The sequence below is a fragment of the Peromyscus eremicus genome, chromosome 8b (genome assembly GCF_949786415.1).
Source record: "Peromyscus eremicus chromosome 8b, PerEre_H2_v1, whole genome shotgun sequence".
NCBI lineage: Eukaryota > Metazoa > Chordata > Mammalia > Rodentia > Cricetidae > Peromyscus > Peromyscus eremicus.
Window position 1 is genome coordinate 9,835,444 of NC_081424.1, and position 18,361 is coordinate 9,853,804.

The following is an 18,361-nucleotide window of genomic DNA, read 5'->3' on the forward strand; positions in this document are numbered from 1 at the left end:
CTGAGCCAGTGTCAGCGAGAACACGGTCATTACTCAGAAGATGCATTAGCTCATGTCGTAAAGTGGTGACATGGAATTTCAAGTAGATTTGTGACAAACAATGACAAGCGGTTTAATAAAACACGGTGCTAAATATTTTAAATCTAAAGAGGACGTGCCTGAATTGTCCTGATCATCTCTTATAGAGAACACAGATAGACCAGCCATGTAAGTGTGGAAAATGCAGAAGCAGACAGATCATTCTATGGCAAACAGTAGGGGTGGGGAGCATGGGAACACGACTTTACTGCTTTAAAAGCTGCTGATGACCCTGGGTGAGAATCAAGGAATAAAAGCCAGCTTCCTGATGACTCAGTCAGAAGAGAAAAACCGTCTCAGAGAGCACTGAGCCAGGACACCCTCCCCACAAAGGACACTCTGGTGACTCCAAAGTCTGCCTAGGTGGGTAACTATGGGGACAAGTCGCCACACCTCACACCTGCTCCCGAGAGACATGAATGAACAGCAGTTCAGATGCACAGGTGTGAGGGTGAGGCCTATAATCCCAGGTACTTGGACGCTGAGGCAAAATGATTGCAAGTTCCAGGCCTGCCTAGGCAACTTAGAAATCCTGTCTCAAAATAAAAACGAAACATAACAAAACAACAGAGGGCTGAAGCGTAGCAGGGCGGTTCGCGCATGGCTAACAAGGGCAAGCTCTAATTTTAACCTTCGTACCACCAAAAATTAAAAAGCAAAGGACCGACAGGGCAAATGCGCTGGAGCCTGATTAAACCAGCTCTTTCCTCGTGTGTATCAGTGGGAGTGCTGCGCGGCATACCAAGTGGGAAATGACTAAAGCCATTCTGGGTTGTTTTGTGCTACGAACCTGAAAGGCGTTGAACAACCGCCTCAGCATTTCCCTGGGGTCGAATGTGTCCTCTGGCAGGACAAGCCACAGATTTAGGTAAAACAGGGGGTGAAGCATTCATCACAAACTAGATAGCTGAAAACAGCAGCTGCCTTTCTCCCATGCTCTGGAAGCCCTAAGTGCAGAGCGGAGGTGGCAGAGGGCTTAGCCTCCTTCTAGAGTGTACGGGAGGGGCCTCTCCCGGGTTTTTGAGGTCACTCACAACCTGGGCATTCCTTGGCTGCAGGAACAGTCCTCCAGGCTCAGCCCGTGTTCTCCCTGTGGGCACTATCTGTACCTTTCTCCTACAATGCAGCGGGACCTCATTAACTATTGATAGGTCGTTTCAGCAAAGACCCCATTTCTGAATAAGGACCCATTCACAGGTGCTAGGGGAACACACGTCATTTGAGGGACACAGTTTGGCTGAGGACACGTAGATGAGTTTTGTTAGTGGTGATTTTTTAAAGATTTATTTATTTTATGCATATGAGTGCTCTATCTGCATGTATGACTTTATGCCAGAAGAGGGTATCAGATCCCACTAGAGATGGTTGTGAGCCGCCATGTGGTTGCTGGGAATTGAACTCAGGACCCCTAGAAGGGCAGTCAGTGCTCTTAACCACTGAGCCATCTCTCCAGCCCCTTTTAGTATTTTTAATATAGAATCTCACCTAGTAGCCCAGACTAGCCTGGAACTCACAATGTAGCCCAGGCTGGTATTGAACTTACGGCAATTCTGCTAAGTGCAATTCTGCTGAGCGCGTAAGTGACCACACATGGCTCTTGATTTTTTTACGGTCATGTATTTTAGTATATATCCATAAATACAATTAGCAAATCAAACAATGATATCATTGATGAGAAGCTTGTTAAAAAGAAGTTGATTGAAAGGGCTATCTGGAGCAATCGGCTCTATAGGTATTACTCAGACAGTAAGAATTGGGAAGGTGGCGTCAGCACTGGGACCACGCTGAGCTAGATCCAACCTCTTCCATGGCTAGTAACTGAGCTTCTTACTGGGATGCTTCCCCAGGGGCCTGGAGAGATGGCTCAGTGGTTGAAGAAGACCTAAGCCCAGTTCCCAGCACCCACGCTGGATGGGTTTGGAACAGAGGACCACAGAACTCTCTGCAACTCTACTTCTAGGAGATCTGATGCCTCTTCTGGCCACTGTTGGTACTGCATGCACATGCACAAAGCTACATACATACACAGACATAAGAATGAAATAAAAACTTCCCCAAGGGATCTTACAATCTCCCTCATAGCTGGGCCACTGTGCTACAAACCTATTGCTTAAAATTCTCTCTTACATGTAAGTCCAATTGCTCTTGCTTTGATATAAAAGATGGCTGGTGGACACTCTTTGTGCTACTCAGTGCCATGAGGTCATTCAACAGACAGGTAGATGGGTTACAGGTAGGCAGGACTTCTAGTTAGTAACTTACACACTTAACTGCACCGTGACATATATTTATCATCTGGATCCACTATTTAAAGTGGGTGAAACAGAGGAAGAGAGTTTTCCTGGCAGAGAGAACTAACAGCTCCTTTTAGTTTTGTGGCAGACAAGAGTATGAACAGCAGAGGGGGCCAGCAGACCTGGAATCATCCAGAACACATAGTCTCAGAGATTGCACCTCCCTTCCACACAGATTCCTGGCAAACCACAGGCCTGGCGGGTAACATGGCCAGTGTTATTCCCCTCTGGGTCCTCACAAAGCTCTTCTTATCTGAAATAAGCTCTCTGGTCCCCAGTGAGAAAATCCAGCCTAGGGCTGTGGAAAGTGGAGCTGGGCAAAGCAGGGGGAGGCAGGCCTCAGGCGCCTTGCAAGTCCATCTCAGAGCCCAGAGAAACCACTTGTAAATCATTCTGTGTCTCCTTGAGAGAGAACAATAGCCTGACTTCTGTGTACCCACAAGAGCTTGCTTCAGCAGAAGGGAAGTACATGCAGGGCACATGCATTCATCTCGGGGCCCCTTTTGGGGTTTGGGTGTCTGGGGAACTCTCTGGAGAGCTTTGTGTTTCTTTTTCACCATGTGATCTGTTTGGGGACTGTGATTTCCTCCGCTGCTGGGTATAAAATCCTGTCCATGGATAAAGCCAAACAAATCTCTAGAACAGGAAGGGCCTCCTGACTGTCTAAGTCTCCCTGTTTGATGAACAATTTCCTCCCTCTGCCTGCTGTGGCCTGGGGCACAGTGGGGTGGGGGGAGGGGCCTTCCAGGACCACTGTGGGCAGACCACTCGCTCCACTGTCCTGGAGAGCTCCATGTGGAGAAGCAGCAAAAGAAAGAGGGAGCTGGGCGGTGGTGGTGCACATGGTGCACGTCTTTAATCCCAGAACTCAGGAGGCAGAGGCAGGTGGATCTCTGTGAGTTTGAGGCCAGCCTGGTCTACAGAGTGAGTTCCAGGAAAGGCGCAAAGCTACACAGAGAAACCCTGTCTCGAAAAACCAAAAAAAAAAAAAAAAAAAAAAAAAAAAAAAAAAAAAAAAAAGAGGGAGAAGAGAGGGAGAGAGAGAGAGTCCCAAAGCAAGGCAGGCCCGTGTGCAAAGCCGATATGTAGAGCGAGTGTTAGCACTCTGTTTAAGGCACGGTCTTGGATGCTATCAGCCAAGGGAGCTTGGGCCATTCATTGATTTACTCAGTAAATCAGACCAGTATTCTCTCATGAAGGCCTGACTGAAATGCAGCAAAACTCTTCTCACACAATACCTCTCCATCCAGAGATGCCCAGAGACTCCTGACTGAGACGCTATCCCACCATTCCTACTCCCGACCCCATCGAGACACACACACACACACGCACGCACGCACGCACGCACGCACGCACGCACGCACGCACGCACGCACTCCACCTCACCTTATTTCTCTCTCATCAATCACAACTTCCCAGTTGAGGGAGCAGCTGTACGGAGTGAGCCCTTGTACAGTCATTAAGGCGACCTTCCCCCAGGCTGAAAGCCATGGCCTTTCTTGATGGATGGCCTGGCCCTTCGCAGCCCTGCCTAGTTCCTGGTCAGTGTCCAGAGGGTTTCAGTGAGAAGAGCTTGACCTGGTTACACTAAGAGCTGCCAGCACTTCAGATCCCGGTCTCAAAGCCCGAGAGAAAAAGCTGGACGGCAGCCCGCCAGGCACAGCTTCCAAGAGCTCCGAAGAACCAACCGGGCGGCTTAGCCAGGTAGCCGTTCCTAGAGAGAAAAGCCTGGAGTCCCAGAGCACAGGGCAGGAGGCCTGGGGCAGGCTGGCGGCAGGGCCAGGAAGGTTGGGGGCCCTTCTCCCCTCAGCCCAGACACAGGTGCCTCCCGTCCTACCTGGGTGCAGAGTCCTTTTCCTCGTGGCTTAGCCCGTATTCCTGGGGGCTGCAGCTCCTAACATGTGACAGATGCTGTGGGAGGCAGGGGGCCTTCTGTGTCCCCTAAGGGACTCAGAGGTAGCAGAAACCAAACACCCACCCTGCCACTGCAGCTCTGATTTGAGGAGGCTCTGGTCGCAGATTTTCCGTTCCAGCTCAGTCCCGCCCTTGTTCTTACAGATAAGCAATTCTCGTTTTCCCTTAGGGCCTCAATGGCCTTGCGTCTTGCCTTCCTGGTTCAAAGGGCATCAGGCCACACCACCTACAGGCGGAGCATTTCATTCGCTTCAATTACATTTTCCATTAACTGCGTCTCCGGCCAGTATAGATTTTTCTCCTTTAGCTTACCCTAGCCCGGCCCCGAGGATCAACCTTGACTCCACTCTGGTCCATTTTAGTTCATTTACATTTTCCCTCCCCCGAGGAGAGGCCCAGAACCAGCCATCACGTTTAATGCCTGACACCTGAATTTTCTTCATTCTCCAGCATGCTTCTGGTTTGCCTGAGACTTTGTTCTGAGCTACGGATTGCTCTTCCTTCTTTGGAAAGTTGGACCAAAGGCAGTTCTGACTGAAGTCAGCTGTTTAGAATAATAAATTCCCTTTGGGCCTCAATGACCACCTTCCACGGGATCTGGCGGCTCTCCCAAGCCTCTACCCCAAAGTGCACGGGAAACCCAAGCAGAAGCGGTGGAGGCGGTGGTGGAGGCATGGCCAGTCCACAGTCTGCTGGCCCCACATGCTTTGTGCTCTTTTATAAACTGGGGGGCTGCAGAGATGATTCAGTCAGCCAAGTGCTTGCTGCACGAGTGTGGGAACATGAGTGAGATTCCAGTACATACACTCACACTCACACACGTGCACTCATACACACTCATACACAAGTGTACTCACACACACGTGTGCACACACACGTGCACACACACGTCAATTCCCCAGGCTTGCTGGCCAGCCAGCCTAGCCAAGTAATGAGCTCCAAGTCAATAAGAGACTAAGGAAATGAGGTGACTAGACTAGAGAAACAGCTCCGTAGATGAATAGCAGCTCTGGAGAGCCATATGTGCTCAGCACCGTTCACAGCCTCCTGCTGTGAAGGCCTAGACTTGACTTCACAGGCTCTACCTTCGGGAAAGGGCCACCATCTCAGACCACCTGCTGTACCCAGTTCCAGGAAGGACCTCAGGAGTGTGCCGTGACAACTTGAACGGAGACAGAGCGGCATCCTCCGGCAGACATCCTGTCTGCAATTTAGGCCCTTGAAGATATCTAGATAATCCTGCTGAGCAGTCCAGATAATCCTGTTCAGCGGGTTGTGGTTCCCCGCCAAAAGTCTAACCCAGTGGTTTCAAGTGTGGTTTCGCGCCCAAAGTCTAGACCAATAGTTTCAAAAAATCACCTTGCCCCTTCTACCCAATCCCAAGTTGCCAATTCCAGGCTTGTGGTTTTTCCCTATAAAAACCTCTACACCTGGGCTCGTGGCCGCAGCCACATTTCCTTCCATCTGCCATGCGGTGGCCCAGGTTGAACCTGAATGGACCCTTATGTGCTTGCATCGGAAATCGGCTCCTTGGTGGTCTCTGGGGGCTTCCCGAAATGGGTACAACACTGCAACCAGCTCCAGGAAATCCGATGCCCTCTCTGGACTCCCAGGGGACCTGCACTCACATACATATGCATATAATTAAAAAGAAAATAAATCTTTTCTTTCAATAAAAAGACTCCCAATGTCGACCTTTGACCTTCATATATACTGCACACACGTGCATCCATATGCACACAATACAACCCCTGTCTTAGGGTTTCTATTGCTGTGATAAAACACCATGACCAAAAGCAAACTGGAGAGGATCAGGTTTATTGGGCTTACACTTCCACATCATAGTCCATCACAGAAGAAAGTCAGGACAGGAGCTCCAGCAGGACTAGAACTTAGAGGCAGGAGATGATACTGAGGCCATGGAGGGGTGCTGCTTACTGGCTTTTTCCTCATCGCTTGCTCAGCCTGCTTTCTTACAGAACCCAGAACCACCAGCCCAGGGATGGTACCACTCACAATGGACTGGACTCTCCCCATCAATCACTAATTAAGAAAATGCCTACAGGTTTGCCTACAGCCAGATCTCGTAGGGGTATTTTCTCAATTGAGGCTCCCTCCTTTCAGATGACTCTAGCTTGTGTCAAGTTGACCTAAAACTAACCAGTACAGCCCCACCCCCCACGTACTAAATAAACTATATTCATACACACACTAAATTAACTATATACATACACACACTAAATAAACTATATTCACACACACACTAAATAAACTGTATACATACACACACTAAATAAACTTGGGAAAAATTGAAAATGGCCCTTATCAGTGAAGAAGCTCAGAGCAGGTGTTCAGCTCTGCACCTTCCAGGGTAGGAGGTGTCAGAGACATGGGCTGGCTGATTTGGATCAACCTGTTTTTTTTGTAAGTCATCTTGAATCGGGGAAGGGCTCCTGAGCACAGCTAATGTCATTTCTTCAAGGTTGACTCAGAAAGAAACCAGCTCTCATCTTTGAGGAAGACTTCTGGTCCTCCCTGGGATAAGATGTTAAAACAAGACTGTTTTAGTTTGGGCTTGGGCTAAGGCTGGAAGACAGCAGCCATTAGGGAAACATTACAAAAAGTGATGGTGGAACTCCTTGTAGTGGTTTGAATGAGAATGGCTCATGTAGGCTCATAGGTTTGAATGCTTGGTTCCCAGTTGGTGGAACTGCTTGGGAAGGATCAGGAGGTGTGGCCTTTTGGGAGGAGGTGTGTCACTAGGGGTAGACTTTGAGGTTTCAGAAGACTCATGCTATTCCCAGTGTGGCCTCCTGCTTTCAGTTTGAGATGTGACATCTCAGCTGTTCCTGCCACCATGCCTTTGCCCTGCCATCACGGACTCCACATTCTGAAACCATAACTCCAATTAAATGCTTTCTTATATGTGCTGCCTTGGTCATGGTGTTCTATCAGCAACAGAAAGTAACTAAGACACTTTTCTCCTTTGTCACAGCATGGAAGATCCCGATGTTACCAACAAGTGGTACCCAACGTCTCTTCTGTTCTGCTGAAGTGTCGCGGATGCTAAAATCTGCTTCATTGACTTGGGACAGAAGGCAAAAGAGGACCAGTTCCCACTTTGTGGCTCCATGGTGTCAGATGACTGTAAGCAGTTCTGCTCAAAAGCCCTGGAGGTCACCTGCAGCCATGGCCCTAAGTACACAGTAAGTTACCAGAAAGATAGCTTTTGTGTTGGAGCACAGCTCCATCTTTTCAGCATCCTTTACTGTCCTGTGTGGGAGCTGGCAGAATCAGACAGGTATATGGCTGCCTTTGGGAAGCCCCAGGTCCAGTAGCCAGGGTTCACAATGGTCACATCATCATGTCCAACTGCACCAATCTGCAGAAAAAAGGACATGTCACCATGGCCTGGTGAAAGGCCGACTTCAGGTCCCCTGGATGCCAAAAGAACCAAATCTCGAAGTGGGCTTCACCAGCAATTCATTCATGGTGGTTATGAGGGCAAATACATCCCCCGTCATGGATCCTATAGATAAATGTCAGGCCCTGTGCTTTGAGGGTTCCCATTGCATTCCCCCCATTAATCATGTTCATCAATAAATATTATATCCTACACAGAGAGAGAGTCTCCAGTTTTTCTCCAGTAAATGATTATCTACATTTAGTGTGTGAACAAGACTGAGGCTGACCAGAAGGTTGACTAGAAGCCAAATTATGAAGAGAAGTATCAGTCTCTTCCCAATGGCTTTAACATGGCTGCGTGAATAGTTTGCTCTCTGTCCTCTGGAGCTTGGGCTATACACTCAATTACTCTCAGAGTCCCTTGGAAAACCCAAAAGACCACAGACAGCTGGCAGAGGAAAAGAGGGGTACCCTGCAGAGGTCAGCATGTGTGCTGAGATTGTTGGGGCAAAGAATGTATGTTTCTCAAGAAACAGAAGTGGCCATCTGGAAAGAGCTGCAGGAACACCTTAGGCCCATGCTGTAGGGCAGGCTTCATCCTGGCACTCCCCTGGGATCTCACCATACAGGAGTCATGAGGACCACAAGTTCTAGATCCTGCCTGAAAAATCCAGGGTTGGGGGGGTGACTCAATACTTGCCTAGCATGTCCAAATCAAGGCCATGACACCCCAGGACCAAAGAGAGAGAGAGAGAGTAGAGTTGCCCCCCCCCAAAGAAATGTAGATACCTACCTAGAAAAGAACAGCAAATATTTGTCCACGTCAAGAAGTATGTGGGTGAGAGATGCTAAGGGGACTGGAGAGCCCACTCAGGAGCAATCAAACACTTGTCAGAAACAGGGAACAAATGCCAACCTACAGCAGAGCATGGCTGTCCCTTTCCTTTTCTCCACCCCCACACGGCTGTGAGCGGTTCAGAAATCAATCAGGATTTGCCGGGTGTGGGAGGGGTGGAGAATCCAACCATGCCCACCTTCACCGCCACAGGCAGGTGACCTGCAGGAAGCTAAGCTGGAAACCGGAAACACAGGAGTAAGATCTCCGAGGGAAACTCGGTTGGATATCACACCCATCCGAGCACATTAGCTGTTGAATAAGAACATTTTGTAACATGAAAGGAACTGAAAAAGTCACAAGATTTATCCTAAATTTCATTCATAGAGAAGAGCTGGTCCAGAGGGCAGACTTCCAGGGCTGTGGGAAGTACCAACTGTGTCCTTCTGGGCATGTCCTATGGGTCTCTGTTCAACCCAAGGAGGCAAGGGTTTGAGAAATGAAACCATGTATCTGTGCTAGTCTCATGCCAAGATCTTGTAGAAAATTAACTCCACGTGTCTCTGAGAACACTATGGTTTGGAGGCGACAGAAAGAATACTCTGTATCCACACCTCCAACTTCTTATTTGATGTAGAAAGTACAGTCCCGGAGAATGGAGAGAGGACCGTTTGTAGTTCACATAGAGGCATGAAGAAAAACATACAGCTATACGGCCTCTGCCCACACTAATCATATTCAGCTACTTTTCTATGTGAACGGACAAATCTCTTCCTTCTTCCAAGGTCTAAGTGGGATCAAAACGAAACTGTAGGCAAGGTTCATATAGTATCCAAGAAACCCTATTTGAAGGATCTAAATGAGTCCTTCCCTACTCTCCTCTTGGGCTTGAGATAGAGCCTCTTATTCATTCACTCATGTTTAAGACAGCATCACTGTGTAGCCCAGGCTTGCTACAAATTCACCATCACCCGGCCTCCACTTCCTGAGTGATATGTTGCAGGAATGTGCCAGTGCACCAGCCCTGACAGATTGTCATCTTTATTGTAAGTATTTCATATTCTGCTCTAAATCTGTGAGCCCAGACCTGCAGATGAAACTTTTTTTTCATGATTTCTACTTTTATTCATCAAAAAGTTTCCTAAACTATGCCTTTCCAAGACAGGGTCTCACATAGAGCTTTGGACAGAGACAGGTTTGACAACTGTTTTTAGAACCTTGATTAGTGACAGTGTTCATTGTCAATGTGACAGACTGTGGAATCACCTGGGAGATGGGGCTCGGGGTGTGCTGGGCAGTTTTATGTTAACTTGACACAAGCTAAAGTCATTTGAAAGGAGGGAACCTCAATTAAGAAAATATCTCCATAAGACCAGGCTGCAGGCAAGCCTGTAAGGCGTTTTCTTAATTAGTGATCAATGGGGGAGGGCCCAGCCCACTGTGGGTGAGGCCATCTCTGGGTTGGTCGTCCTGGGTTCCGTAAGAAAGCAGGCTGGGCAAGCCATAAAGAGCAAGCCAGTAAGCAGCACTCTTCCATGGTCTCTGCACCAGCTCCTGCCTCCAGGTTCCTGCTCTGAGTTCCTGTCCTGGCTTCCTTCAGTGATGGACTACAATGTGGAAGTGTAAGCCAAATAAACCCTTTCCTCTCCAACTTGCATTTTGGTCATGGTGTTTCATCACAGTAATGGAAACCCTAAGACACAGGACATGCCTGTTGGGATGATCTTACATTACCTGACGTGAGGAGACCCATCTGAGCTGTAGATGGTCCCATTCTCTGGGAGGAAGTTGATGGTCTGTAGAAGGTGAAGAAGGGGAGCCGAGCCTTCACACAGTGTTTATCATTCTCTGCTCCCCGACTTCAGGCCCAGTCTGATCAGCTGCTTCAAGCCCCTGCCTCTGGACTCCCCCACCATGATGGACTCCATCCTGGAACTGTGAGCCAGAACCAACCCTTCCTCCCTTCAGTTGCTTTTGTGAATATTTGAAGGAAACCAAGGCAAACACCCTGCCCCTGGCTCTGCTCTGTTTCCCATGTACCTTTCCTAGATCAACAATGCTACTTTCAGAGAAAGAAAAAAGTCAAGCCGTCTCTGCTCTCCCTTGAGATTCTTGCTGAATTCTGCAAATCCATGCCTCTAGTTTGCTAAGTAAGGAAGGAGCACCTGCCATTGGTATCTACAGAGGCAGACAGCGCTGAGGTATTGGCCTCCCTGCTCCACCCACTGGCCATTTATTCAACCTGGGCTATTCTGTGGCCATGGTACCCAAGTTGCTCAACCTTTGGTTACTTTCCATCCTGTGATAAGAGGTAAACACCAGCTCTCAAAGGAAGGCATATCTGGTGCATAGTCCAATTAAATTCCTTCAGTGTAGGGTCTTAGTTATGTAGCTTCTTCAAGCAGATAAACATGGGAGACTCCACGCAGGAAGACTACATCTGCCCCATCAGCCTATATTCTTTGGAATTGCTTAGTTCCTTAGTTTCAGAGTCCTTCAATTACTCAACAATGATGAGCAAGTACCCAGAGTTTCCTTACAGTAGGGGCAAGAAAATCACTCAGAAAGATGCGATGTGGTGTCACAGTCTAAATTCTAAGCACGCAGGCTGCAAAGCTAGAGTGTCAGCTCTCAGGAGCTGGAGAGACGGTGTTTCCCTGGAGTATAGGATGGGAATAGTCTGGACATCTGAGTTCCAGTCAGCTGGGTGTCATCCTGGGAGCCCAGAGAAATGGGCCTGGGCCTCCAGAGGACAGCCGCGCTCCTCAGCAGCTGCCCCATCTGGCAACCTTGAGGGAGGGCCCCTGCAGCAGGAAGAAGCAAGTCCGCCTCACCTGACTCGGTCCTCGCATCCTCTCTCTCCTGGGTCTTCTCAGAGGCACCGAGGCTCCCGGGGTAGGGCAGGTGGCTGAAGAGGTTGTCACATAGGAGCCTGCGGCAGAGTGTGGTCAGGAAGCGGAGGACATAGCCCACACTGTTCACCACGGGCAGACTCCTCAGGTGCTGTTTTCCATCAAAGGAAGCAGAGACTGGAAAACCAGAAAGAGCAACTCAGGGCTGGGCGTGGAAAGCTGGAAGGGTGATCGATTTCCCTTTTATCCGTAAGTGGGCTCTGTGGAGCTGCACTGGAAGTCTCCGTAAAGCCCTGTTCCCGCTCTAGGGTCCTACCCCCGACAGCACACTGCTTGAGTTATCATGGCCCTCTATCTCCTCCTTTCCTTGATTTTCATGACTGTGGCAGCGGCTCTGACCAGTTCTGCTCAGATTTGGAGATCTGTCTGTCCGTTTGCCTTTGTCTGATATTTTTTCTCACAGCAGGAGTCATGGGACTGGGGACAGGGGAGAAAGACTACAGAGACAAAGAACCCTTCACGGAACACTGAACAGGGGCCACGTCATACCCACAGGGCACTTCTGGGGGTTGTGAGCCTCCCACACTCAGTGGACCCAATGTGCCCCACGCCCTTACACTCTGTTCTCCACATTCTGTCCCTGGGCCCAGCCTCTAAGTCTGGGTCAAGCCACTAAATCTGCCTACTCCCAAAGGTCTCGGGTGTTTAGTACCGCTTCCTGACCTGAAGAGCAGCAAATCCCACATATCACATACGATTCCTCTGTAAGGAAAGCTTGCCTCATCTCCCAATTATTCTTTACTCAGTCATTTTGTTAAACTTGGTGTGATTCCAGGATACATGTTTCATGTTCTGGGTTGTCAAAGGCTATTTATTATCTTGTTCCTCAAATTGTCCCAGCTTTCATTTTGGGAACTCTACTGGGTTGACTCCTGTGTCCTTCCAATTCAACACTTTTTGGTTTGGGGCACTTTGGTATATTCCAGGTTCATCCTGGTCCAGCCCTAGAATCAGACATTCTCCAACTGTCCTATTTCCTTTTATGAATGAAGGATGCAGAGAAGCCCAATCAGAGAACCGAGTGAGCTCACTGCTCCTGAGTGTCAGTAATTTTGAACCCTCCAAGTGTGCAGAGCGTTGGAAGTGTGGATGTGTGCTCACTTGGTGTAATTATGTACCTGTTGATATTTCTACCCAGGAGTCTATCTCTATCCATGTCTGAAGGAGGAGGTAGATACAGACACCTGAGTTCACCCTGAAGTCTCCAATTCTACATGGCACTTGCCACCAGAGGACCCCAGGGGGATTTCAGGGGAGGCCCCCAAGAGAACAGTCTTTAACTCAGGGCTGGAGAGATGACTCAGTGGTTAAGCGTACTGACTGCTCTTCCAGAGGACCCAGGTTCAATTCCTAGCACCCGCATGGCAGCTCACGACTGTCTGTAACTCCAGTTCCTGAGACTCCAAAACCCTTATAGACGTACATGCAGGTAAAACACCAATGCACATAAAATAAAAATAAATATTTAAAAATGGGGCGGGGGAGGGGGGCTCTCTAGAGCAACACCGGGTTCCAGCTCTAGACAGTAACCAAATCCAGAAGTGGCGTCAGTTTCCGGAAGCACTGAGCAGTGTCTGTCCTGTCTCTCGCCTCACAGCCCCTCACCCCAGAACTGCACCACAGCTCCATGTGAGGGACACACAAGGACACCTCAGAGAGGACATTCTGCTTTGCCCTAGGCTTCCCACACACACAGCAACCCTAGCGGGCAGCCTATATTTGCATTGTATGCCCTGAAGGTTGGCTGATGGCAGGGGCTGCTATTGTTAGCTTTTATTATAACCAGACACCAAAAGATTCCATTTTTCAATTTGATTAGGCCTGTGGAACTCATTTCCACATGGGCCTCCTGGCTGGCCTTGAGGATGGGACGGAAGGCTGCTGTCCCTCGTTGCAGAAGATGAAGCTAAGGAGAACCCTCGACTGGATTTTTCAGTTCCTGTGTCCACCGTGTGGCACTTGCTCTTCATCTAAAACCCCAAGTGGCTCTGGTCCAGGGGCCAGCCACAGAGCTGTCCTTATGCTTCTTCCGGACACTTTGCAAATCCCCAATTAGTGTGGGCACTGTCTAAAAGGCTGAGTGATACAGAAACTGGCCCTGAGTGGAGGGTCTCGGGACCTCAGGTCTATCCACCAAGTCATGCATGTGTTCTGTAAGTATTCATGGGATTGCATACATGGAGAAATCCCACCTCTCGCAAGAGGGTGTGGAGCTCCTGCGTTCCTAAATTCTCCCTCTCGGGGTTGCGGCTAAGGCAGAGCACCCCAACAGTCATGCTGGGAGGGGGGTTGTGCGGCTCTTTGATGCTGCTTCCTTCAGCTCTCAGAGTGTCTGCAGTCCAGGCAGCCTCCTTAGCTGCCCTGGGGTGTTTGGGGAGCAGCTTCTAAATGCAGAGTGGGTGCCCCACTGTTTCTCCCAAGTCCTGCATCTCTCTGGGTCACATTGATGCTGTCCTGCAGCATTGTTGGACCTCCATCTCCAACTGGAACACGAAAAGCTACCCCACACTTAATGACCTCAAGGTGGAGGCGCTCAAGGCTACAGCGTTCTCCCAGGCACCAGGAAAAATGGTTCTCTCTGGCTTCCTGGGAATTCCCTCAGCCAATTGGAACCCCACAAGTCATCCATTCTGGTGTTGCTTCTCCCCAGTGCCAAGGCCCTGAGGCCACAGAGAGGAAGGAGCAGGAAAGCCAGGCTCAGGACCAGCTCTCCCAGCTCATGGGCAGGGGATATAGAGTCTCTAAGACAAGTGGCATCATAGAGGAGTACAGAGCAAGGGGCCCTCCCTCAGCCCCAGATCTATGTCTTGAGCCCTACTCTGTAGCAAGGAGCAAGGTAAGAGGATGGTTCCAGGGAAAGAAGACATGGAGCCACGGAGGAATTCCAGGAGGTCCAAGACTAGATTCTCCCCCTTGCCCTCGTTCACGCGTCTTCCTGTCTGTATATCTACTGAGGCCCTCGAATATCACCCTGTGTCAGACACATGCACTTGAACCTAGCCAAGGCTCCTCTCTTCCTTTTTCCTCCCCTCTCCTTCCCCTTCCCTCCTCTCCTCCTCTTTTTTTCTCCTTTCTTTAGGTTTTGAGACAGTATCTCACTATGTAGCACAATGTCTTAGAATGCTCTGTGTAGTCCATATTGGCCGCAAACTCAAAACACTCCTGCCTCTGTCTCTGTAGTTCTGCGACTCCAGACATGCACCTCCATGGCTGCTTTCCTTGATTCCTTCTTAACTAACCCGGCAGCCCATTGCCAGGAAATCTTCTGCCTTTTCCTGGGTGCTAAGGAAGGCCATAGCCACGATGCCAAGCCAGAAGATATCGGCCTGACTCTCCAATATGTTTCCGATAATGCAAAGCCTGGTGATCCAGGCAGTGACAAGAGTTGAATAGTGTGAGACAGAGAGGCAAAGGATTTGCAAGGGTCGGGACTCTGCATTCTGAAGGCAAATCTGTTCCTCTGGAAGCTGGCAGGTGGGGCTTAAACAGAGCTGTGACCCTGTTTGAAGAGGTGCCGCCCTGAGATGGGTTGAAATGGTGAGGTTTCCCTGTTGTCCTCCGTGGTGGTGAGTGCCATGAAAACGAATCCGGTAAAGAAGGTCTGACATTCAGATCAAGGTCAGGAGAGAGGACTCCAGTAAGGCAGCATTTGATCAGAAACCCAAAAGGGGTTCCGGGAGCACGCAGCATGGACCACTAGGTAAGATATTCCAGAAAAAGAAGTTAGCAGGAGCAAAGGCCCTGAGGTGGGAAAATAGTTGAAGGATGCAGGAAGAATAGCAAAGAAGTCATCTAACCCGAGCTTAATATGGGAGAGAGAGGCAACCCTGAGTTTGGAGAGGGAGCCTGAAGCAGTTCACATAGCCCTATGGGCCTTGTAAAGAAATGGGCTTTTACTTGGACACAGGAGCCAGTGGAGGATTTAGGTTGAAGAACAAGTACCATCTTATCTTAAACCCACTGTGGTTGGAACTGCATGTGGATACGCCTGAAGGCAGAGGCACAGTGTTGGACGTGGGGAGAGGACAGAGGTACAGGGGTTAGCCAGGAGGTCATCCAGGAGGTCATTCTTGCTGTCCAGGTCTGGCAGCTGTCTCTCAAGTTGTCCCAAGGGATGCACTCTGCTCACAAGCTCACGGAGGCCCTGGAGCCCAGCAGGTGAAGGACAGGCACTGGCCGCCCCCACTGCTCCCACTTGGAGAGAGAGACCCCCAGCACGCCTCCCACATCCCCACGCCTTACCTGACACCAGCTCACCGCGGTAGCCCTGCTTGACAAGGGAGAAGACCAGCCTTGGCTGGTGCGCACAGTCGATGCATGCCTGCACCGCCTGCTGCAGGACAGCTGCAGGCCGCTCAGGCCCCAGGCGCTCAGGAAGCTGCTGCAGCTTCCTCCTCTCCAGGTACGGACCCGCATCGGCCTGCTTGTTAATGTAGAGGCACACTGTGGGCACAGAGAACAGCGGGTGTGAGACGTCGAGCATTGCGAGTGCATCGGGCCTGCAGGCTGCCTAGGCGGGGGCATCTCGGGCCTGGACCAGGCCCTGGCCTCGGGAAAACTGCAAAGGGCAGACATGGGACTGATCCTCCCCGTGTAAGAAGGTAAAAAGGCTAAAAAGCTGTACTTCCTAGTTGTCAGAACTTGCTCAAGTGGTCACTTCCTGGCAGTGGGCAGAGGGATGGCTGGGTCCCCTTGAACTGGGTAAAACTATACAGAAGACAATTACTGTGGCCCATAGGGACAGTGTATATAAAGGTATTTCCATCTGGGCAGGTACGTGACAAAATCTTCCTCTGCTCCTCCAAGCACAGCAGGCCATTTCCCTGTGAACTTGCACCAATAAAAAACGTGGTGTGACACTAATCATTCTAAGGCAGTATGACGTTCCAATGGGATTGCTATTTATAATTTCAGGGAATAATGGTCAAAACCCATCAATAACCCCACACTTAAAAGATTTATTATTATTTTTTATTTTATGTGTATGTATGGGTGTGTTTATTCATATATATATGTCTGTGTACCACGTGCCCTGGGACCTGGTGTCAGATCCCATGGGACTGGAGTTATAGACAGTTACAAGCTACTGTGTAGATACTTGGAACTGAACCCAGGTCCTCTGCAAGAGCAACAAATACTCTTAACCCCTGAGCCACCTCTCCATTCCCCAATTCCTCACACTTTGAAGATAATATATCTCATCATAAAAATTTGAACATAAATTGTGTTCATTTTCATTTTAACTATGCTAATGTATTATGTATTAATATATTTTGTAGGTAAGTATCATATTTATATAACATAAATCTACAGGAAAATGTCAGAAAGCCTGTAAAAAAAGTTTTCCATGTTCAGTAAATTTTGAGCAGACTACAGTGGGGAATTTTATGAATTTTACAGTTAAAAGAGGAAATAAAAAGCTCATAAATCCCTTTTTACATTGTGTGTGTGTGTGTGTGTGTGTGTGTGTGTGTGTGTGTGTGTGTGTACCAGGCATACATGTGGAGGAGATCAGAGAACAGCTTGAGGGAGGCTGCTCTCGCCTTCCACCGTGTGGGTTCCAGGGTTTGAACTTAGATCACCGAGCCAGCCTGGCAGCGGGTGCCTCTACCCACTGACCCATCTCCGGGACCATCATAAGTCCTTTTTAGAGAAACCAGTTCTACTGAGAGGACTGCCCAGTGAAGTCAGTTGGTTGAGGGGCTCAGAACTAGCAGATACAAGTTCAACTTCATTGTGTCCTAAGGCAGCATACGTGCCCGCTCACAACTATTTCACCTGTAATTAGGGCATACACGCCTGCTCACAACTATTTCACCTGTGATTAGGGCATACACGCCCGCTCACAACTATTTCATCTGTAATTAAGGCATACATGCCTGCTCACTGTTTCATCTGTAATTTAACAGAAATTGCCCACCAGGTCAGCCTGACTCCAGACTGCTCTGATACAATGTGTCCTGATCCCACTCCCAGGTCAGTCGTTTGAAGATTAAAAAGTAACAACAATGTTATCATGACCTGCTTAGAAAAGCCCAAAGACTCTTCTCTGCTCTCAACGCCAGATCCTTAACAGACGAAGAATTTCCTAGCTTCCGTCTTGAGAAAAGCTACCCCAAGTCAGGTGGGAATGCTTCTCCTCCCTTTCAGTGGTGATGCTAGAAGTTCTTTCTGTCTCCCGAGGATTTTTGACAGTGTGAAACAGATGCAAGAAATAGAAATTTTACAAGAGTAAAGAAAAACTGAATGCTAATAACAAGGTCATATTTTATTCCACACATCAATTGCCTGTCTTAAGTGTCTGTCCTTCCTCCTACAACATAAGCGTCTTACCTCAGAGGTCACTGTTTGGGGGAGTGTTGTTTTGCTTTTTTGTTTGATTTTTGATTTTTGGTTGTTGTTGGGTTTTTTTGTTGTTGTTTTTTGTTTTTGTTTGAGACAAGGTTTCTGTGTGTAGCCCTGGCTGTCCTGGAACTCACTCTGTAGACCAGGCTGGCCTCGAACTCAGAGATCTGCCTGCCTCTGCCTCCTGAGTGCTGGGATTAAAGGTGTGTGCCACCATTGCTGGGTTAGCGGAGTGTTAAGAAGGACTTTAGGAAGTGACTAGAAGGACTTCGGGGATGTTAGGACAGACATCGGGGACAACAGACCGGCACCTCCCACGTTATCAAGCCAGCCTGAGTTGGGTGTTATTATTATGGCTTTGCTCATGAGGAGACGGAGGCTGAAGAGCCCAGGGGACAGCTCATCCGTAGGCAGGACTGCAGTGTGGAATTTGAGGCAATTCCCTCTGAACCCAAGAGGTCATTACATTCCCCCGGGCTGCTGCTCCCATGTGCCCTCATTTCGGACGATCTGGAAAGTAGTTAATAACAGGTCTGTGCACCAGCAGGTGAGTGATGTGGACTCTGGCTACTCAGTTC

General features: G+C 49.1%; 1 protein-coding gene across 1 annotated transcript in view; it reads right to left on the minus strand.

The window, feature by feature from the left end:
• Positions 1–18,361, minus strand: part of Scml4 (Scm polycomb group protein like 4) — a 118,552-nt gene that overhangs the window by 22,797 nt on the left and 77,394 nt on the right. The window contains 2 exon segments of the mRNA XM_059272459.1: positions 11,361–11,555; positions 15,681–15,881. Of these exon segments, the coding sequence (XP_059128442.1) occupies positions 11,361–11,555; positions 15,681–15,881 (396 nt within the window).